The sequence below is a fragment of the Myotis davidii genome, unplaced genomic scaffold, assembly GCF_000327345.1.
Source record: "Myotis davidii unplaced genomic scaffold, ASM32734v1 scaffold223, whole genome shotgun sequence".
NCBI lineage: Eukaryota > Metazoa > Chordata > Mammalia > Chiroptera > Vespertilionidae > Myotis > Myotis davidii.
In genome coordinates, this window is record NW_006294609.1 from 2,478,030 (window position 1) to 2,501,622 (window position 23,593).

Here is a 23,593-nt window from a genome sequence, read left to right on the forward strand (position 1 = left end):
ACGGGCATGTACCTTGGTTGCGGGCACATCCCCAGGAGCAGGTGTGCAGGAGGCAACTGATCGATGTTTCTCTCTCATGGATGTTTCTAACTCTCTATCCCTCTCCTTCCTCTCTGTAAAAAATCAATAAAATATATTTTTTTTTAAAAAATTAAAACAAAAAAAGAATTGAAATTATTCAGTAGCAGTATCTTTTAAAATAATATATATTTCTATTGATTTCAGAGAGGAAAGGAGAGGGAAAGATAGAAACATCAATGATGAGAGAGAAGAATAGATCAGCTGCCTCCTGCACACACCCCTACTGGGGATGGTGCATGCAACCCATCTTCAGGCACAGTGCCTGGAACACAGGAGGTTCATGATCAACATGCCTGGAAGGGTATCAGAGGAGTCTTGCACGGCACAGTATTAGAGTGCTCAGGTGAGATATGAACAAAGACTTGAAGGAGGTGAAGTTCTTGTTTGTGCAACAGCAAGAGGCCTAAGGGAGTGAAATGGAGGCTGAGAGGGGAACGGGAAGGAATAAAAGCAGTAGCATGTAAACTGCTTAAGAATTGAAATTAGCCCTAACCGGTTTGGCTCAGCGGATAGAGCATCCGCCTGCGGACTCATGGGTCCCAGGTTCGATTCCAGTCAAGGGCATGTACCTTGGTTGCGGGCACATCCCCAGTGGGGAGTGTGCAGGAGGCAGCTGATCGATGTTTCTCTCTCACTGATGTTTCTAACTATCCCTTTCCCCTCCACTCTGTAAAAAATCAATAAAATATATTTTTTTAAAAATCACATCCAAAATTCCAAGTTACATTTACTTTACCTGAAATCTCGTGATTCAGCAAGGCCATAAAGTTAGGTACTGCTCTATATACTTGTATTTCATGTGTTTCGTACAAGTTCTTAAACATTTCCTGGGTCCATAATAGTCAATAGGCTACCTCCCGCACACCCCCCACCAGGAGATCAAGCCTGCAACCCTGCCCAGGAATTGAACCGTGACCTCCTGGTTTATAGATCGACCCTCAGCCACTGAGGGAGGGACACCAGCCGGGCTCAGTAGAAGTACCTTCTACAAATGTATCAGACACTAACACGGCCCATGACTTCATTGGTGAAACTGAATTTTGTGGACCCATCAGGGTAGAAACGGTAAGATTAGAAGCATCTTGCCTCCATAGTGTAATCGAGATTGTGTTCTCACAAGCATACCTGGATTTCTTTTCAGTCATCTCAGTTCTTATGCAAACACTTCAACCATCATCTTCCTCTTAAATTTTCAGAAAAAGCTTTCACAATATTTTCACCTGTTTCCAGCACAATCACTTCTCTCTTAATTTACTCTAAAGTCCATATTTGCATATCTTTAACTCAATGAAGTCATAAGTATTGAAAAAGCTTTTTATAGTGCTACACATTCTAAAAATATTCAAATACCCGTTGATGATACTGAAATTATGTACAAGATTCAGGTACCTGAACACAACTGGGCTCAACTGTTTCCTACTGTATTCTAATACAAAAGCCATGCCAGTAAATTGTAGCTTTACCTGTATGTTTCCCCTTAGACCAGTGGTTCTCAACCTTCTGGCCCTTTAAATACAGTTCCTCGTGTTGTGACCCAACCATAAAATTATTTTTGTTGCTACTTCATAACCGTAATAATGTTGCTACTGTTATGAACCGTAATGTAAATATCTGATAATTAGGATGGTCTTAGGCGACCCCTGTGAAAGGGTCGTTCGACTGCCCAAGGGGTCGCGACCCACAGTTTGAGAACCGCTGCCTTAGACCTACTGAGAAGGGTTCACCCCAATATCTTTGGAGTCTAATAACTCAGCACAAAAAAGGCACTCAAGATTAATGTCTTGAAATTCGTCCAATTTCGAGTCTTAGAGGTAATAAAGAGAAGGCATTGCAGTAGAAATTGGTAGCAAATACGTGGCTTCCAATTTATTTTATTGTTTTACAGTATGTTACACTTACCAAATATAAGGTGCAACTGAAGCGATCTACAAATACTGTCAAGCAGTATCACTGACTGGTCGGCTATAATGATAAACCCATCACTTAAGCTGCATGCTTGTATCTTTGGATTTAATGAGGCCTGTGGGAGGGAAAAGCATGAGTAAAATAAGATATATATATTTTTTTAATATATTTTATTGATTTTCTACAGAGAGGAAGGGAGAGAGATAGAGAGTTGGAAACATCGATGAGAGAGAAACATCGATCAGTTGCCTCCTGCACATCTCCTACTGGGGATGTGCCCGCAACCCAGGCACATGCCCCTGACCGGAATCGAACCCGGGACCCTTCAGTCTGCAGGCCGACGCTCTATCCACTGAGCCAAACCGGTTTCGGCAAAATAAGATATTTTTATGCATGTTTAACAATACTGACCAACAGTAGCATCATAGTCCCGAGTACCCAAGTTTAAAACCTGGCAGGCCTATTTTTATTTTATTTTTATTTTTTAGCCCATGTGTCTAATTGGTCAAGTTTTTTTCTTTGTACAGTGTATCTTGAATCCACCCAGATTACAAAATAGGGAAATAGTCCAGGATTGCTAGGAAAGGACAAAGGTTTCCTAAACACAAGCCTTGGTTCCCTACGGGTTGATCTCAGGCCAATAGGAGCCAGCAGGCATCAACATAAACAAACCAGGATTGGCATAAAGTCTCAAGGTCTGGGACATGACGGGGAGGGGGACTGCGGTGTACCGTGAACTGGAGAGTACATGCCCACACAAACAGAGAGAGCAACATCAGTGCTTGCTTTGGCAGCACACATACTAAAAGTGGAACCATACCGAGAAGATGAACGTGGCCCCTGTGCAAGGATGACCTGCAAATTCGTGAAGCGTTCCAGTAAAGAAGAGAGAGAGAGAGAGAGAGAGAGAGAGAGAGAGAGAGAAAGCAAAATCAGCCAGATTAAAGCCCCTTGGGATGCCTGGCATGGCCACATCTTCCAATTTATCAAGAAAAGCTGCCTCGCCCTGACCAGTTTGGCTCAGTGGCTAGAGCAGAGGTGGGCAAACTACGGCCCGTTTGAAATGAATAAAACTAAAAAAAAAAAAAAAAAAAAAAACACAAGGGTCCTAGGTTCGATTCCGGTCAAGGGCATGTACCTTGGTTGGGGGCACATTCCCAGTGGGGGGTGTGCAGGAGGCAGCTGATCGATGTTTCTCTCTCATGGATGTTTCTAACTCTCTATCCCTCTCCCTTCCTCTCTGTAAAAAAAATCAATATATTTTTTTAAAAAAAGAAAAGCTGCATCTTTATGTGAAATGTTCTGATTTTTAAACACTGGCAGCTAAGTCAACATTGTAAAAAACCCTATGCAAGCCAAATATGAGTCTCCTGCTTTCAGCTTCTGTTGATTAAAGCTTCCCACACATATGTACCGCGAAGCAGTTGGACAGTTTGGTGATTGAAAAAGCTGAGTACTCTGGACAAATGTCTCAACTGACGCTCCTGTAAAATAGGGACAATACAGGGTGTCCCAAAATTCACGCAAGAAGTAATTTTGATAGAAAACACAGGTTTATCATTAAAAATTGTAAATTTTTTATTGATTCATAAAGTATACAGTATAGGGTTACGTATGGAATAGCATATCGGGTAAATGGCTTTTACGGCTTTGCTGGCACATATGTACTCTTTTGTTGAAATTTTCCATGACCGTTTTGCATAAATGTGGCTGAATTTCGTTGATACAGCGCTCAATTTCCTCCTTCAAGGCGTGGGTGGTCGTGGGCTTGTTGGCATAAACCTTAGACTTCAAAAAACCCCAAAGAAAAAGTCCAACGGCATTAAATCGCATGATCTGGGCGGCCAATTCTGATCACCAAAAGGGGAAATTACACGACCAGAAAATGACTCATGCAGTAACTGAATTGTTTCTCGGGCCGTTTAGCATGTGGCACCATCTTGTTGAAACCACATGTCGTCCACATCCATATCTTGCAATTTAGGCACAAAAAACTGGATTTTCATGTCGCAATAGCAAGCGCCATTAACTGTTATTGCCTGAGCAGCTGCATTTCGGTAATGGAAAATTTCAACAAAAGAGTGCATATGTGCCAGCAAAGCCGTGGAGGCCATTTACCCGATATGCTATTCCATACATAACCCTATACTGTATACTTTATGAGTCAATAAAACATTTATAATTTTTAATTATAAACCCATGTTTTCTATCAAAATTACTTCTTGCGTGAATTTTGGGACACCCTTTAATAATATCTACAACACTGGCTTGTTTGGAGGTGAAATTAACTCATGTAAAGGGCTTAGAAAACAGCCTTGCATACAGCATGCTTAATAAACGTTAACTATATTCTTCCACAGCTCAGTTTTAGGCTAATCGGTTCATTTTATGCCTACTTCATTGGTCACCTTCTCCAGGTGTAATTCTTGAAAACTCCACCTCATTCTGACCCCTTATGCTCTTTTACTTGCTTCTTCGACTAGTGAAAAGTTACACAAAGGCAACAAAACACGAACTGTGCTTTCACCTTCTGGGGATGAATCCACGCTGTTCTCTCTGCTTGAACAGTTTAACTCTTTTTTTAAAAAAATATATTTTTATTGATTTTTTACAGAGAGGAAGGGAGAGGGATAGAGAGTTAGAAACATCGATGAGAGAGAAACATCGATCAAGCTGCCTCCCATACACCTCCTACTGGGGATGTGCCCGCAACCAACGTACATGCCCTTGACCGGAGTCGAACCTGTGACCTTTCAGTCCGCAGGCCGACGCTCTATCCACTGAGCCAAACCGGTTAGGGCTAACTCTTTTTTAAGATTATTTTTTCAGAGCAGTTTTAAGTTCATAGCGAAACTGATTTCCCATATACCCCCGGCTCCCACACATCCATAGACTCCATTATCAGCATCTCTCACCAGAAGATTTGTTACAAAGGATGAAGCTACATTGACACAACATAATCACCCCAAGTACATAGTTTCCGTTATAGTTCACTCTTGGTGGTGTACATTCTGTGTGTCTAGACAAATGACAGGCAGCTATCCTTATGGTGCCATACAGAGTATTTTCACTGCCCTAAAAATCTTGTTCTCTGCCTATTCATCCCTCCTTCCCAACCCCAATACCTGGCAACCACTGGTCCTTTTCTGTCTTCTCCTTACTCAGTATGTCATACAGTCTAGTTGGAATCACGGAGAATGTAGCCTTTCCAGATTGGCTTCTTTCACTTAGTAATATACAGCTAAGGTGCAATTTATCTCGTTCTCCATTGCTTGTGCTTTTAACATCTTATCTAAAATGGCTTTGCCTGATCCAAGGTCACAGATTTCATTTGATTGTATTTTTAATTTAAAATTCCACTTGTTCATTGCTGGTACCAGGGAGAGCTGCTGACTTTGCATATTAACCTTATATCCTGCAACCATGCTATCATCACTTATTATTACAGTTTTCTTTGTCGATTCTTTCAGATTTTCGACATGGACATCATGTCATGTGAGAACAAAGACAGTTTTATTTCCTCCTTCCTGATCTAGGAAAAGTTCTGTTTGAAAATACCAATCTTAAGATATAAGGGGACCCTAGCTGGTTTGGCTCAGTGGATAGAGCGTTGGCCTTCAGACTGAAGGGGCCCAGGTTCGATTCCGGTCAAGGGCATGTACCTTGGTTGCAGGCACATCCCCAGTCGGGGGTGTGCAGGAGGCAGCTGATCGATGTTTCTCTCTCATGGATGTTTCTAACTCTCTATCCCTCTCCCTTCCTCTGTATAAAAAAATCAATAAAATATATTTAAAAAATAAGATAAAAGGGGAATTCAGATGGAAATTTCCAATAATGTGAAACTGAACCTCGATTGCCTGAGAGGGTGCTATATTCATTCACAAAACATTTACCAGGTATCGACTGGCCTATCAAACACTCAGTAAAAATTATGTGAATAACAGCATCAGAATCATTACCTTTTTTTTTTTTTTTAATATATTTTATTGATTTTTTTACAGAGAGGAAGGGAGAGAGATAGTTAGAAACATCGATGAGATAGAAACATCAATCGGCTGCCTCCTGCATACCCCGCACTGGGGATGTGCCCGCAACCCAGGTACATGCCCTTGACTGGAATCAAACCTGGGACCTTTCAGTCCGCAGGCCGACGCTCTATCCACTGAGCCAAACCGGTTTCGGCCAGAATCATTACCTTTTCGGAAGAGATCTTGGCTAGTAAATCTACTTGATATAAAGCAGTTCCATGTTCTTTTCTTGATCCAACACCTAGGTATCCACTTCCTGTATCATCACTTGTTAGCAGCTCAATCTCATTCCACATGTTTCCGAGACTGTTTTTGGTTCGAGAATCACTGCCTTCCCTATGAAAATACGCAAAATTAGACACCAGTTTTTATTGTTTAACAGATCCAGTTTGTTGGGAAACGAAAAGGCTATGATTATTACCAGATAAGCACATATTGGTTTAGGAACAGTAACAATTATAATCTTATCAATGTCATCCTAGAGTTTCTAGCATTTTGTGTGCCTGGCTTGAAATTATAACAAGGTTTCATTTGAAATAAACCTTTAAGCAGTAGAGCCAAAAATCAATAAAAGCTCTGAAGTCAGATTGTATGGGGTATCTTAGGATGGTAAGGTTCCAGATGAACTTTAAAAAAATGTCCATTATCTCAGGCAGTGTGGCGCAGTGGTTGAGCATTGACTTATGAATCAGAAGGTCAGGGTTCGATTCCGGTCAGGGCACATGCGTGGATTGCCCACTCGATCCCCAGTGGGGGGCATGCAGGAGGCAGCTGATCAATGATTGTGTCTCATCATTGATGTTTCTATCGCTCCCTCTCTGAAATCAATAAAAAAAATATTTTTTTAAAAATGGGGTAATCTATATCATAGAAGACAGATGAGATTTAAAAAATAGTAATAAATAAATACCCATTTATGTTTCCAGTATCTTACAAAAATGAACAATACTGGGGAAGAAGAAAAACCTGGATTAGGTTTCTGGCTGAATCAAAGAATATATCTGTAACCTTAGTCATATAACCATCTCAACGAAGATTTATATAAGTCATTTTATGTGCGGTCTGAGTCAGAGCAGAATACTAAGATGAAAAATGAAAAACAATCTCTGGATTAAGACTTTAAGACTGATGCCCTGACCAGTTTGGCTCAATGGATAGAGCGTCGGCATGCGGACTCAAGGGTCCCAGGTTCGATTCCGGTCAAGGGCATGTACCTTGGTTGCGGGCATATCCCCAGTGGGGAGTGTGCAGGAGGCAGCTGATTGATGTTTCTCTCTCATTGATGTTTCTAACTCTCTATCCCTCTCCTTTCCTCTCTGTAAAAAATCAATAAAATATATTTAAAAAAAAAAAAAGACTTTAAGACTGCTGGGGAACAATAAACAAATAATTACAATTGTTTTTTTTAATATATATTTTTTTATTGACTTGAGAAAGGGAGAGGGAAAAACATCAATGATGAAAGATAATCACTGATTGGCTGCCTCCTGCACACCCCACATTGGGGATCAAGCCCGCAACCCAGGCATGTGCCCTGACCGGGAATCAAACCGTGACCTCCTGGTTCATAGGTTGACTCTCAACCAGAGCCACGCCAGTCCGGCTAATTACAATTATGTTGATACACATCAGAATATGTTTTAAAATCTATGGCAAGTACAGCACAGGGAAGGAAAATTTTTATTTAAACTATGTGCTCTTCCATATTTACTTGTCCTTTAGCAAGCAACTTAATCTTTGTTTCTCAATTTGCTAACCTATAGAATAAGAATATAGTTGTACCTACCTGATAGGTTATGAGTTTTAAATGTTCACAAAATAATTCTTGGGCCCTAACCGGTTTGGCTCAGTGGATGGAGCATCGGCCTGCGGACTCAAGGGTCCCAAGTTCGATTCCAGTCAAGGGCATATACCTTGGTTGCAGGCACATCCCCAGTAGAGAGTGTGCAGAAGGCAGCTGATCGATGTTCCTCTCTCATTGATGTTTCTAACTCTCCCTCTCTCTCCCTCTCTGTAAAAAAATCAATAAAATATATTATGAAAAAAATAATTCTTGGTTCATGGAAAGCACTCAATTTTTAAGGGTTAGCGAATTTATTATTGCTATTGGTGGAAGCAGTAATAATTTAAAGTCACAGGTTTTTATTTTTTTAAATATATTTTAATTGATTTCAGAGAGGAAGGAAGAGGGAGAGGGAGATAGAAGCATCAATGATGAGAAAGAATCATGGATTGGCTGCTTCCTGCGTGCCCCAGGGATCAAGCCTGCAACCCGGGACCCTTCAGTCCGCAGGCTGACACTCTATCCACTGAGCAAAACCAGCTAGGGCTATTTTTCAATTAGAGTTAACAAACAAAGTCATATTAGTTTCAGGTGGACAACAGTGAGGAGCTCTTTAAATACAGGAGAAGAGTTCTTACTAAGAGTGTAAGCAAGGGCACAGAAAGAAAGCTTATCAGAATAGCCCATAGTTTTAGTGGCTGGTGTTCCCGTGGGAGTTGGGAGATTAAGACAGGCGTGGCAGGATACTAGTAGAGTGAATACTTCTATGGGTCTCAGTGTCCCACATCTGTAAAAATAGTGATGGCAGAAAAGAGTTTTATCATTATGAAGTGTATATTCTTTTTTTAAAAATATGTTCTTATTGATGTTAGAGAGGAAGGGAGGGGAGAGGGAGGGAGGGAGAATGGAGAGAACTATCATTTATGAGAATCATTAATCGGCTGTCTCCTGCACGCCCCCTACTGGGGACAGAGCCCACAACCCAGGCATGTGCCCTAACCAGGAATCCAATGGTGACCTCCTGGTTGATGCTCAACCATTGAGAGACACCGGCCAGGCATGAAGTGTATATTCTTGTAGGAAGGTCATAAATGAAATAGTTAACACGTATTGAGTATACAAGATAGTTTGGAATGCTTTATTCATTTAGTCAACACAACAGCCCATTTGACAGATGAGATTAAATAAACGGCCACGGGCACCTAAAGCGAGTAAATGATGCAGCCAGACAAGAAAACGCCAATCTCCGCCTGCTATGACCTGTTACACTCCCTCCCTACGAAAAAATAAACAAACGCACAAACAATTACAAACAGGTCAAGTGTATCAAGTAAACAAAACGGTGCTAAGGGATGGGGAGGGTCTCTTAAGGAGGACCTCTTTGGAAAGGGAAGGAGATGAAATCTAAGCTGAGACCCGAACAGCAAGAAGCCAACTATTAGTTGCCAAGTCTCAGAGGCCGGGACGAGTTTCGGGTGAGGATGGAACAGTGCGGGAGCTAAACGCATCCTCGACTTCCAGGTTGGGTTTATCCTCAGGACAAGGGAGAAGACACGAAGCAAACTGAGTGATACGATTTAACTAATGACGTGAGAGCACTTTAGCTGCTGGCTGGAGAACAGATCCGCGAATTAAGCGAAACGCAACCGTATCAATCAGACCACCGTGCATCAACGTCGGCTGGACGCCGGGACCAGTAAGAACCGACTCCAACCTCTCCCACCAGAGTCTGGAAGGGAAAACACCCCAAACTGTGCTGAGGGCGCTGCTACTTCGACCTGGACCCACTCCCAGTGCCTACAGCAGCGCGACAACCCCCCCCCCACACACACACACACACGCACACACACAGACAATCCTCACCTGCAACTGGAGAAACTAAAGCGGAACACTCAGTTTTAGGGCCGCTCTTTCGGACGCCAACCGCCCTTAAGGTCTTCAGATTCTAGTCTAGCCCGACTTTAAATTGGCGGGAGAAGACCAAGCCCAACCCCTCTTACGGCGGCCGGACAAGTCCAAGATTGCTGTAGAATCGAAATAGGAAGTCGCCCCACCCTAAAGCCCACCCTTTCCGGTCGCCAGGCTGAGCCCTCTAGTGGCTCCGCCCTCCTTCCAGGCATTCCACGCCCCCTTCCAAAGAGCAACCAATCACTGCCCCGATCACCACGTTGCTATAGAGAGTCTTATCACCACCCTCTTTCCTCCCAGCAAGCTGTGCGGAACGCCGGGCCTCTTCCCCTTTGTGCCATCCGGGTCTTTTTGCCCGAGTTGTTCAGTCTGTGGCGAAGCGTCAGGGCGACTAGTACTGTTGAGAGCGGCAAGTAGAGGAGCCGCTTTAGCGGCCAGGACTCTGACTATGGAGGTAGGTGCCGAATCTGAGTTGGAAACCAGGGATATTTTTCGGCTCCTCTCAAAAAGTGCGCGAACGGCTGCCGGAGCTGTTGTCCGCGCGTGTGTGGACAAAATGGCGCCGCGGCCTTCTTCTGCGCCCGCCATCATGGCTGCCGGCCTCAGGGAGGGGGACTAACGCGGTGTCTGTGGGGGTGGGGAGCTGCAAGGAGTGTCTTTTTCCAGAACTTTCCTCTTCCCTTTTATTTTTCCCTTTCGGCCCGCAGAACTGCCTTCAGTTAAGCTTAATTCCCCCGGGTCATTGATTTACATGGAGTTTCATTAAGGACTTGGGAATACGTTCGCGATGGGGCGGAGAGAAAAGTGATCCGGGTCGTCTGAAAAATACTGGGTCAAGTAAAGTCTAGAAGGGATAGAAAGGTGAAAAAAGCAGTCTTGTAGCGTTGTGTCTTTTTTTGTTTGTTTTTTGCTTACGTTCAATAAGATGATTCTAGTTGCATAGTTTCAGTTAGCGTTTCGTCTGTGTAAACCTTCGTTGATTCCTCACTGGGGAAGATGTTGGTGGAAGGGAGTGAAAATTCGACTTCATTAGAAAAGGCTTTGGAACGACGGATTCCGATTGATGCTCCGTTTCCCGAGCGGCTCATGATATAATCGGTTTGAAGTCTTGCCGAAGCATTATAATCAAGCCCTATCTTTGGGTCGTTGCGTTAAATAGAACACTCTTAGGTGTCCTATTTAACCTTAAATTTTTAAAAATAAAGCTCTTAAGTCATCTCTTCTAAACATTAAGCCTGCTTTGGGCTTAAGACGCCCGAACCCGATGGATCTCGTTACAGTATTGTGTAATTACTTCATTTTTACTTAATCCCGTTAAAAGAAAAATGCAGGCATTTTGCATTCTTTTCCAGTGACTAAAAGGATTTTTTCTCATTTTCGAAAATAAATAGTACTGGTAAGCATAATGAAAAATATGTAGTTTACTGTCCCTATTAGTTGAGATATCAGTAATTAGTAAGGATGGTCCCCCCCACACACACACTGAATTGTTTGAATTTGCAACCTATTTATATATATATATATGAAGAATAAGGTTTCAAACAGCTGGCAGGCTATTTTGTATTTTATGCAACTAATCGATTTAATGTTTTCCTTTGTTTTGGGCCTCTTAATGTATTTCACCGTGTCTCATGTTTTTAAAAATGAAATCGACTCAAACGTGTTTCTGCAGTTCCTCCTTCAATAAAAAGACATAATTCCCGGAGAAGTGGCCTAGTATTAAATCCAACTATTTCTTTGCACTGGAAAAAATGTGTGTATGCTAGTCTTGAGCTTTACTAGGGTTTTAAACCAAATGTAAATTTCAAGAAACAATGGTGGCCTTCCACTAGAGCAAATGTTGGAGTCCAGGGCAGTTTTGCAGTTTAAAGTGTTTATATAGAAGTCCCTGCTAAATTAAAAGCTTAGAAATTTAAAAAGGTTTTTTTTCATTCTCACCGAGGATCCTTTTCCCTTGAGCTTTAGAGATAGTGGAAGGGACCAGGAGAGATCGAGAGAGAAACATCGATGTGTGTGTGAGAGAGAGACACATCGTATGCCTCCTGCACGTCCCCATCCGGGGCCAAGGATTGAGCCTGCAGCTGAATGAGGCATGTGCTCCTGGTTGGAATCAAACCTGGGACCCAGTCTGCCGGCTGAAGCTCCATCCACTGAACCAAACTTAGGGTAAAAGGTTATAATTGTTAGAGAAATTTCAATATTCAATTGGTTGGGGGTGGTAGTTTCATTATGCTAGTTTAAAATATGCTTGAGTAAATAAAAGTTCTGCGTGAGCTAAACCGCTGCTTATCGTTCCTGTCTGTTGAGTGACAGGGTGGTTTTGTTGACCTGTGGTGTGTTTACAGATGGAAATGGCTGTTGGGTGTCATTAGGCAGCCTGTAAGACCAGGTGTCTTAAGCCAAGGGCATTGGAATTCCTTTAAAAGCCAGTCTTTCGTGATGTTAAGCATGTATTGCTAAATAAACCCAGAAAACTTTTATTGCCTGCCTAGATGTTGGCTTTTCCCTAGAAAGGTGGGTTTCAGTTCTAGTCATGATAACTGTAAAAGTGAGCTGTGCCAGTGGTTCTGGAATGCGCTCTTGGTGTATCAGGCACTGTGAGAAGTGACAGCAGTGCTCCCAGTTTTTGCAATTTCTTATTTACAAAGTGTACGTTTTATCAACACTTAGTACATCAGAGATGTATCTGAAAGAGTCCTTAAGAATAACCAGGAGAACAAAAATTTTTTATAAAAGGACCAATGTTGTGAAAATCAGAATCTTTAATTGTTTGATACAGCACCATTTGTTAATAGTAGACAGTGAGGAGTATCGTCTTTATTTATTTATTTTTTAAACAAAACAGGACACAGGAGTATCATCTTCAGATGAGTCAGCTAATGTTGCTGGATCTCATTTTTAAAATGAGAAAGTTGAGCTCTATTCTAAGGGATGGAAGCCTTTCAGCATAAAAATTTTTTACTTATTTTGTTGATTGATTTTTAGAGAGAAACATCGATTTATTGTTCCACTTCTTTATTTATGCATTCATTGGTTGTTTCCTGTATGTGCCCTGACCAGAGATGGAACCTGCAACCTTGGCATATCACAACGATGCTCTTAACCAACCAAGCTATCCGACCAGGGTCCTTGTGTTTCTTGCTGGGGTTTTTTGGGTACCATTTTTAGAAGCTTAACACATAATTTATGTATTTAATCCCAACTAGCCTGTAAATCCTTCCTTTTTAATAATTTTATTCCTGGAGTCTAGCATGGAGTTTGGTACATTTTTATACTCAGTAAACAATTGTTGAAATAATGCAACCTCTCACACCTCATTTATTAAAATACCCCTCTAGATTTACTTAAAGTTTATTTTCTGAACTAACCTTCCTAAGGTGAGAATTTTGTTACATTTTATTCCTGCTGATATTTTATAATGATCCCCCATTTATCCAATTCGGCTTTCTTCTGTAAAGGGCAAGATCATAAATATTTTAGGCATTGTGGGCCACATAGAATCTCTGTCATATTCTTTGCTGGTTGACTTGTTTGTTCACTCCTTTTGACAATCCTTTTAAAAATGTGAAACAGGTTTGGCTCAGTGGATAGAGCGTGTCTGCCTGCAGACTGAAGGATCCTGGGTTCCATTCCCGTCCAGGGCAAACAGCCGGGTTGTGGGCTTGATCCCCAGTAGGGGCTTGTGAGAGGCAGCCGCTCAATGATTCTCTTTCATCATTGATGTTTCTAGCTCCCCCTCGCTTCCTCTCTGAAATCAATAAAAACATTTTTAAAAAACATACAAGTCATTCTTAGCTCGAGAGTCATGTTTTACCAGCCCCTGTCCTAAGTAATCAACTCCCCAGGCATATTAATCTGACTCATTTATATCAATTTCCTTTGTGGTGGTCCTCAGGTTATTTGTAATTTGGACCACACTGTTCAGCAGAGCCCCAGAAATATTTTTTAACAGAAAACTAATAACTAGAATTCATTTATTTATTTGCTAAGTACTATGTAGTTACGTGCAAGGCAGATGAAATTGCCTTCTGTAAACTGGACAACAAAGTGATATTTAGATGACAGAATCTAGTTTGAGGTATATGGGGTCTCTAGGAAAGAGTATGTGCAATTAACTTGACTAATGTTGTAAATTTTCTTATATTGTGATAACTTAAAAACTGCTTTAAAGCAGAAAAAAAACTTAATGTTTCCATAGCATATGTGAGGAGAGGCAGACCTTATTTTGCAGCAGCACTGTGCCAAGGGGCTGTTTTCATTAAAGAGGGTTAATTGAATTAAGATTGGGTTCTCAGATAGGTAAGTTAATTTTCTGTTACTCTTTTCCGGAGTATTCTCTCTGCTATTTTAACCCTTTTCAGTCCAACGTGGAGGCTGACTCGACAGACCAGGCGCTAGGAGCAGGTCCAATGTCGAGCTGAGGTCTAGTGAGACAGATAACTTCAACATTCAATCCCGTCAATTAATTTGGCCCAGACTGTTTGAATTCCAAAAATAAAATTGGACCGCAAAGGGTTAAGATTTTACAGTATGGGTATGGAAGTCTCTTGAACAGCTCATTTAAAGGTATTGTTAAAGTTGGCTAATTGAGTTCACAAATTTTAAATGGACTAAATTTTCTCTATTTGAATGTTCATTGGAAATGGAACCCTTCTCTTCCCCTTATTTTGAAAGTTAAAAAAATGACTTAAAATACATTAGTCTAGTCTAGCCCTAACCAGTTTTGCTCAGTAGATAGAGCGTCAGCCGGCAGTCTGAGGGGTCCCAGGTTCCATTCTGGTCAAGGGCATGTACCTTGGTTACGGGCACATCCCCAGTAGGGAGTGTGCAGGAGGCAGCTGATCAATGTTTCTCTCTCATGGATGTTTCTAACTATCCCTTTCCCTTCCTCTCTGTAAAAATCAATAAAATATATATTTTTTAAAAATACAGTCTAATTGCATATGCCTTTGGTATTGGGTTACTCATTTTGATTTATTCATGCCTATTTATCTTCCCTCCCCTCCCCATCCTCCTTTTCTTTTCTTTTTTTTTTTATCTCAGAGAGTAAGGGAGAGGGAGAGAGATAGAAACATCAATGATAGAATTGTTGATTGGCTGCCTCCTGCATGCCCCACACTGGGGATTTCAGCCTGCAACCTGGCCATGTGCCCTGACCAGGAATCGAACTGTGACGTCTTGGTCATAGTTTGACGCTCAACTACTGAGACATGCCGACTGGGCTCCCCACCCTCTCTTTTAAGAAATTGGTAATATTTTAAATGTAATTAAGAACTTACAATCATTTTCCTTTAAACTTTTAGGCTAGTGATACAGAGCGAGATGGACTAGCCCCAGAAAAGACATCCCCAGATAGCGATAAGAAAAAAGAGCAGTCAGATGTATCTGTTTCTCCTAGAGCCTCAAAACATCATTATTCAAGATCACGATCAAGGTCAAGAGAAAGAAAACGAAAGTCAGGTATGAATTGCTGAAAATGGTAATAAATACTACCGACATAATCAGTAAACATGTATAAGACAAACTGTTGATATAAGTAATGTGTTCTCCCCAGTTTAGAGATGGATAATGAAAATCCATTGGTGATTTTTCTGGAGACCTTTTCAGTTATGAGCAATACAAATATTCTAATGTAGAAATTTTCTTACATGTCCAAAGGCTACAGTGTATGTTTAAATTTGTGTCATAGTGACTACTTGTTAACTATGATGTTTAAGTTTCATTTTTTCAACAATGGCAAAATATGTTGAAAGATGTAGTAGTCTGGACAGAGGTATATTATTCTAGACTTATTTAATATCCTTTGTTGTAAGTTACAAGAACATTTTTAGCCTTGGGCTTTGTTTTTGGGTGTGTGGTTTTTTAAATTGATTGGTTGAGAGAGAGAGAGAGAGAAGTATCAGTTTGTTGTTCCACCCATTTATGCATTCATTGGCTTGATTCTTGTATGTGTCCTGACTGGGATCAAACCCACAACCTTGGCAAATTGGGATGATGCTTTAACCAACTGAGCTACCCGGCCAGGACTTCACTTTTTTTATTTTTATTTAATGTTAGAGTATTTCTGAAGTAAGAAGTTTTGCATTTAGAAATGCACCTTATTCATTTATTTAAAAAAACTAGACTAATGCATTGTAGATAGCATGATATTTTGCTATTTTTAAAAAAGTATTACTATTTAATAAAGAGGTTAAGAGAAGTAGAATAGTAATGAGTTACAAGTTTTAAGGCTTGAGCTCTAGTTCTTTATCCTTTGTGTCCATATTATAAATGATTTTGAGTCTAAAAGACAATGTCTTTCTTACTTGTCATGGAACTTTTTTTTTTTGCTTCTGTCTCTTGATTATATTCTGGTTTGTTCGTATTGCTTGATATGTCCTACATATGTACAGTATTAATGTGATAGAATAACCCTACTCTGCTATAAAAAAAAAAATAGTTTCTGAAAGAGACCACTAGTAAGTCAAATGGACTGGAAATTGTTCTTTATATGAGTATTGAAATTTGTGTTTGAGATGATTCTGTATCTTTGTTTATGGTGAATATTTGTGTCTTCACAGATAATGAAGGAAGAAAACACAGGAGCCGGAGCAGAAGCAAAGAGGTAATTAACACTTTGTAGTGAATAGGCAGTTTAAAGTACTTGTAAAATATCTGGTAGAAATGTTTGTGTGTGAATATGTGATGTCAAGGTAAGTACCAAAACTTGACATTTAAAAGGTTTAATTGAATTATAAAATAAGCATGATTTGGATTCATCGTTTTTCAAGAAGATAGTTGTTTATATGAAAAGTTCATTCAAAAACTATTAATTTTATTATGCTGTGAAAGTATTCACAATAAAAATTTCATATGAAGAATATAATTGGATTTTTAGGCCTGTCACACAGAGCTTCCATTAATCTGAGGTCCCGAGTCTCCTTATGCCTGATAACCATTCAGGATTTTTAAATAGCAATACACTAGATATCTGTGGGCTACTTTTTCTTTATGGAAGATAACAAGAGTTCTCCTTTCATTAGTTAACTATAGTTCTGTTTCTGTAATAGTGGTATTGAATTTTGAAGTAAGAGCATCAGTGAGGGACAGCTAGAAAAGTGGCGGTGACAGCAAAACTTGAGGAAAAAGAAAGGCAGCAGCTCTATTGTAAAGTAGTTAACCCACCTGAGAAGACAGAGCGAGCCAGCAGGGATAGCAGAAGTAGCGGCCAAAAAGTGCAGTCTTATGGGGGCTGGGCAAGGGTCCTAAAACAAACATGGGCAGGGACTTCACCTCTTCCCCTAATGGAAGCTCTGTTAAATTTTTAATTTAGGAGAGTTTTTGTGAAAATGACTATTTTGTTTAGCTCACATGATAACATTTCTATAATAAATCATACTCAGCGTGCTAATGCGCGAAGAGACTGAACTGAAGACGCTGCAGACTCAGATAGCAAAATAATAAGCCTACTTCATGATAAGGTAACTATTAGTCATTCAAACTCCTATTTCCCTTAAGTATATCTTAAATCAGTTAAGGGTTTTAATGGTTTTTTAAAAAAATTAATAGTAATGTTACAAGTGAAAAACTGGTTTGAAATAAACTCTAAAACCTTTGGAAGTTTAACTAAACACCTTTACAGTTTGCTGCTGTATGGCAAAATCAAGGGAATATTTTTTATAAGCTCATTTTAGAGAACTGGCAATGAAACTAAAATTTAGCTGTGTCTCCAGGTCTCTTATTTTTCTGCAAAATAATAAATACTATCATCATTTTCAGATATGTCATCATGCATGTTCTAAAATGTTTGGCCAAATGTTTGTTTTCAAATTAATCTTGAGTATAAAGAAATAACTTACAGCCTATTTTGGGAAACGTGAAATAAGTGTCCTATTATAGAAAAGCAGTGGGCTGGGCATCAGGAGAACATGGGGCCTGGTTTCAGCTCTGCTGCTGTGTAGCTTTGTGAGTAGATCTTAGTTTTGTTATACATAAAGTAAGAGGAATTAGAGGGTCTGAGTTTCCTTTGAGCTTTAAAATTGTGATTCTGAGATGTCCAGGATTTTAAGCTTTAGCCACAAGATGGATTTGACAAATATTAATGTGGGGAAATATATGATGTTTTACACTTCTAACTAAATACGTGAGTATAGGATGGAGACTTGATCATACTATTTTAGCTCAGTCTCTGAATGCATAATGTTGTGAAAACAAAAGCCTTGGTTTTTAATCTTTCAAAATAACGAGAGAAGTATGTATTGTGTTATGGTATGGGGATTGATTGTTATATCTAGTTTGATTGCATAAAAATTAAAACAGATACGGTTGCCATTTTCTATCCTAGGTACATGAAATGTAATAGAACTCCAAGCCTGTTGGGATATTGCAAGATGAAAAGTGATTGCCTCACAGTTTTAGACATTGGGAGAAAAATCAAGAGACGTCTTTTAGAAAGGATATTGCAATATAGCTATAAAAAGGACACTTCAGCTCTGTGTAAAGTAACTTGAAATTGCAGAAAATATTAATACTTAGTAAAATTAATTTTATTTAGCTCCCTAACTTGAAATGCATTTTCTGGTGCATTTCTATGTGTCCTTATCTTTATTAACTATTTAAATGTCAAATGATATTACATATTCTGGATTTAGAAGTTGATGTATATATTTGGTCTGTTCATTTAAAAGGTTTGTCGGAAATTTTTCAAAAATTTTGATACATGTGTACTTCCCTTATTTTAGATTAAAAAAACAGGGGTTCATATTTTCAACGTTGAAAATTGTTTTAATTGTGGTATTGAACATATTTGGGGGAGGAAACTACCTTTGGGGGGGTTATAAAGAAAGGGTAAAATTAGTAATATACCTGCAACATGTGGGTGATGTGAAACTAGGTCGTTTTTAAAATTTGCCACATACTCCTAAGGTTACTAATGTTGCATCACAACATTTTTGTTTACTGATACCCATACTAACTTTCTTTGTTGCACTATTTTCCTGAAAGAACCAACTTCTTCTTAAACAGGCAAGAAGACATGAATCCAAAGATAAATCCTCCAAGAAACACAAGTCTGATGAACATAATGACAAAGAACACTCTTCTGATAAGGGAAGAGAGCGACTAAATTCATCTGAAAATGGTGAGGACAGACACAAACGCAAAGAAAGAAAGTCATCAAGAGGCAGAAGTCACTCAAGATCTAGGTCTCGTGAAAGGTAACTAGTTCTGGTGTTTATAAGTACCTTCTAAAGAGCTCCCTAAATTGCATAAAGCTTCTCATTACCCAGCACTACCCCCAGAAATCTTAATTAGAACATTGATTTTTTTTTTTCCTAACTTGACTATTCCTGTCTACTGATGTCCACTAATAGAAATCTTTTGGGCTATCTTTTGCAGTGAAAAAAATTCTATTGCTAAACTATGTTTATATAATTTAAACAGTATAACAATCTTTTTACATTGCTGATACAGGATTTATTTGCTCCTAAATTCTAATCTAGATGTTCCTCTTGTGGTATAGATGAAAATGCAGAGATTTTTGAGATACTGGGTCATGGCTCCAATTTGTGGAATTTTTGGTTTTTGTTTTAAGAATCGAGTAACTTGTTTGTAGATTTCTGTGGGGAATATGTGGTAGATTCAGTCAAAATTTTTCAGTAGTAGACTTAACATGATTATGTTCTTAAATTTTATAAATACTTTAGTAAGGCAATAGGTTTTGAACTATTAAATCTTTTTTTAAAATATATTTTATTGATTTTTTATAGAGAGGAAGGGAGAGAGATAGAAACATCAATGAGAGAGAAACATCAATCAGCTGCCTCCTGCACATCTCCTACTGGGAATGTGCCCGCAACCCAGGTACATGCCCTTGACCGGAATCGAACTTGGGACCTTTCAATCCGCAGGCCGATGCTCTATCCACTGAGCCAAACCGGTTCTGGCTGAACTATTAAATCTTAAATTGGGTAGGATGCTTTGCTTTTTTGACATGGTATAGTTTGCTAAGAGACATTAAGAACAAAGGTTAATTTTTTATTGTAACTTTTCATTGAAAACCTCAAACTATCTTTTCTATACGCATTACAGTGTAGTTTATTGTATCTTCACTGCATACACTACAGATAACTAACTTGTAACATCTATAAATTGAAAAGACACACTTCTAACTACAAATTTCTGTGCTTTAATTTTAGGCGTCATCGTAGTAGAAGCAGGGAGCGGAAGAAGTCTCGATCCCGGAGTAGGGAGCGGAAGAAGTCAAGATCCAGAAGCAGAGAGAGGAAGAAATCACGATCCAGAAGCAGGGAAAGAAAACGCCGAATCCGGTCTCGTTCCCGCTCAAGATCAAGACACAGACATAGGAGTAGAAGCAGGAGTAGGACAAGGAGTAGAAGTCGGTGGGTATTCACCATCTTGGTGAAATTCAAATAAGCCCTTCACAGGCTCTGTTTGTCTTTTGTCAACCTGAGAATATTTAAATTGTGGGTCAAAATTTACAGAATACGTAATCACATCCTAACTGAGAAAGAACAGATCTAAATATTGACGTGGCATTCTTTCATAGTCTAATTTGACCAGATTGTTGTGAAGCAGGTGTGAATAGTCCCATTTAAAGTTACTTTAGTTGTTTGATACACTGAATTCATTGTGCTCCTGTTATAATCACAATAGCTTCTTGCATCCCTACTCTGTGGTATATATTACGGCATAGTTCTTTCTGTGTATTAGCTCATCTGATTCCCAAAACAACTGTTTTGTGGGCTAGGCTCATTAGACTTAGAGAGGTTGAATAACTTGCCCAGAAGCCCAAAATTAAACAGTTATTAAATGATAAAGCCCAGACCAGTTCCCAAATGTGGCTGAGTGCAAAGTCAGTGTATGCGCTTAACCCACCGTACTGTATATACTATCTCAGATACCCAAAAAGATGAGCGTAGATTATGCTTTATAGAATTGTACACGTAAGACTTAACGTTATTAACCAGTGTAACCCTAATAAATTAAACTTTTTTAAAGATGACCTTAATTCAAACCTGTCATGATTGAGAGGAGGCTTTAATTTGTTGAGACAGGACAATAAGGAGTATGGGTGGCATTAATATTCAGGGGATATGTTCTCATTTACATATGAATATTACAGTGTCCTATATAGTCACAGGTACTGTTACTAAAGTAATGGAAAAACTTTGTTAATTTTATTGTTTACATCCATCTAATAGATGGAAATATAGATAAAAGTGGACTTGAGCTTATTACAATAACTTGGTTTATTGTTTGATCAGTTTATCCATTTATAATCAGTTTTTGTAGTGGTTTACTCATTTGAGCTTTAACAGTTGTAAGATTTAGTGAATCTAAGGCACGTGGTAATTTGACCATTAATTTTTTAAATTGCCATTTGGGGAATTCAGATCGTTATTTATGGTATTTCTAGTTTTGACTATTGATACTTTTTATTCTGATCAATGCCTGTTTTTTATATGTCTAATTCTTTGTTATAGTGATTCATGCTTTGTATTTTTAAAAACATCTGCACATTCATTCATTGTAGGTTAAAAGGCTAGGAACATTTAACCTGTCCATCTTACAATATATAGACCTACTTGTGTATAAAATGACTAATGTACATGGCTAGTCTTTGCAACATTGGGTGTAACGGCAGCAAGATTGGAATTAAGCTAAATGTCCATCTATAACAGGGCTGCTTAAATGAACTTAGAAACTAGCCATATACACAAGGAACTTAGGATATCTGTGGAAGATGTAGAACGGGCAGAAAGCAAAGGGTTCAAATTATATTTCCTATACAATTTTATTTTTGTTGAACCATGTAAATATAATTGATTTTGATTCAACAAAGTTATTACTGGGCCATACTGAGACATGGAAAATATGATTTATTACAGAGATAGAAAGAAGAGAATTGAAAAACCAAGAAGATTTAGCAGAAGTTTAAGTGGAACTCCTAGTCCACCTCCCTTCAGAGGCAGAAACACAGCAATGGATGCACAAGAAGCTTTAGCTAGAAGGTGTGTTTATTTTCTTTTTATTTGATCCATTTTTCTCCCCTTTTCAACTTGAAGTAGATGCTCAATTGTGTGGACAAAATGAAAGCTTTCAGTCAGAGAATAATGGAAATAGTTAAATATAGCCATGAATGCTGTCGCACCTCTGTGATCTAGAACTAAGTAAGTAGTTAACTTCTTACTCTAAACATTTACTTATGGCACAACAGTGGAAAGATTCTACAAGGGTTCTGCTTTTTCCCTCCATGATTAACTTTTCTCAGCTCTAAACTCTTAAATATTTTTAGTTTGGAATTGAAATTTTTTTTTAATCTTAAATCGGATTTCAGAACTTGGTTGAGTTTGCCTCAAACTGCTTTGTGGTTTTTTTGTTTGTTTTTCTTGTTTAAGAAAAGACTCTCTGAAACAGTAAGTAGAATTTTGTCAATGATTTTTTTATTATAAACCAATTAACTTGATATTGTAAATTTTACTCCTGAGAGCATAGGGAGATCATTGTATTTTTCCATTTTCTAATGGTTCAAAGGTGTGTTGGGACCACACACAGCAGGACTGTCTTACTGAAATCTGCAAAACCATTAAAAGAACTGCCTCATCAATAGAGTCACAACGTAAAGTAAAATCCAAGTCCTTATTTGCAGGTTTTCCCATATTCTGAAAACTATACTCTTTTGATTTTGACTTTTTTTCTTTATGAAATTGAGTTTGTATTTTTTTTCCATTACAAAAATACAGTTATCAAATGTAACCTGATGGGCTGCTGCCCTGTGAACCCAGCCTGGCAGAAACTCCAGCTGAGCAGCAGCAGCAGCAAAGGTGTGAGCTCACCCCTTCTTCACGCCATTCACCTTAGTGAATGGTGTTTATTCCAAACTTCCAGTGGCCATTTTAAATGTGCAATCAATAGTAGTCAAGCATATTTTCATTCAAAACTAAGATCAACAGAATTAGGAAATAATTTACAACAATATTTGAACTAATTTATAAAGAATTGGTCCATTAACTCTGACCGGTATTTTTTTAAGTCATAACATTTATTTACTACATGTTTATTGTTTAATTTTTGGATTTTATTAAAATTGAAACTTACTACCTTCTAAAAGGTGGGGGGGTTTTGTGTTGTTTTTTTGTTTTGTATTTTGTTTTACTTAAAAAATGATCTACAACTGAACTACCACTGTTTTACTACTTGATAATACCACATTCCTCGCCCCTTGATAATAACACACTCCAAGGAAAAAGGGGTGGCCTTTAACTTGTAATTAGTAAATCAAGGAATTCTTCAAAGAAAAGGGTTTCTCTTTCAGGAACTCATTATGAAGATAATATTACCGTATTTGCCGGGGTATAAGACGATTTTTTGGCCCTGAAAAATATGCCTCCAAGTGGGGGGTCGTCTTATACGCCAGGTCCACTTCAGATAGACTGCCCATAGTTCTTGCCCCGTGCCATAGTGGCCTCCCGATGCCCGCCCACTTCATTCCACATACCGTTCAGGCATCAGCAGCGCTGCTGGGTGTATGCTCGGCTGTTATGCGATTTTGCTGTTATGCGATTTTACCACACTCGCAAAATCGCACACAGCCGACCATACACCCAGTATGATAGCGCAAAATCGCGAATCGCGATACCATACTGGGTGTATGGTTGGCTGTGTGCGATTTTGCGAATGTGGTAAATTCGGGTTACCGTATATTTCTTTACATATGCATTGAAGATTCGCGATTTTGCGCTATCATGGTGCCTGTTAGAATGTTGAAGAGCTCGCACTTGCGCACTAGTGAGGTCCCAGGGAGATGCTGATGCAAGGGTGGACCAGACTGCTATAGTGACAGGGCGGGCAAACAGGGAGCAGGGACCAATCAAATCAGGCTTTGTAT

The 23,593-nt window shown here is 39.1% G+C and overlaps 2 protein-coding genes across 5 annotated transcripts in view; one reads left to right on the forward strand and one right to left on the reverse strand.

Annotated features, from left to right (window-relative positions):
- KNTC1 (kinetochore associated 1) overlaps positions 1 to 9,806 on the reverse strand; it is an 87,612-nt gene extending 77,806 nt beyond the window's left edge. Inside the window, exons 1-3 of the mRNA XM_006768977.2 lie at positions 9,661 to 9,806; positions 6,182 to 6,350; positions 1,981 to 2,101 (exon numbers count right to left, since the gene is read on the reverse strand). Coding sequence (XP_006769040.1) covers positions 1,981 to 2,101; positions 6,182 to 6,310 — 250 coding nt within the window. The 5' untranslated portion in view covers positions 6,311 to 6,350; positions 9,661 to 9,806. The remainder of the gene's footprint in view (positions 1 to 1,980; positions 2,102 to 6,181; positions 6,351 to 9,660) is intronic.
- A 178-nt stretch (positions 9,807 to 9,984) lies between these two features.
- The window catches only part of RSRC2 (arginine/serine-rich coiled-coil 2), a 17,780-nt gene continuing 4,171 nt past the window's right edge, over positions 9,985 to 23,593 (forward strand). Inside the window, exons 1-6 of one of the 4 annotated variants that reach the window (XM_015567335.1) lie at positions 9,985 to 10,159; positions 15,009 to 15,165; positions 16,266 to 16,309; positions 18,709 to 18,899; positions 19,881 to 20,084; positions 21,594 to 21,716. In XM_015567335.1, coding sequence (XP_015422821.1) covers positions 10,154 to 10,159; positions 15,009 to 15,165; positions 16,266 to 16,309; positions 18,709 to 18,899; positions 19,881 to 20,084; positions 21,594 to 21,716 — 725 coding nt within the window. In that variant the 5' untranslated portion in view covers positions 9,985 to 10,153. Of the gene's footprint in view, positions 10,160 to 15,008; positions 15,166 to 16,265; positions 16,310 to 18,687; positions 18,900 to 19,880; positions 20,085 to 21,593; positions 21,717 to 23,593 lie in introns of all 4 variants that reach the window. The other 3 variants (XM_015567334.1, XM_006768890.2, XM_006768891.2) reach the window with 3 other exon arrangements.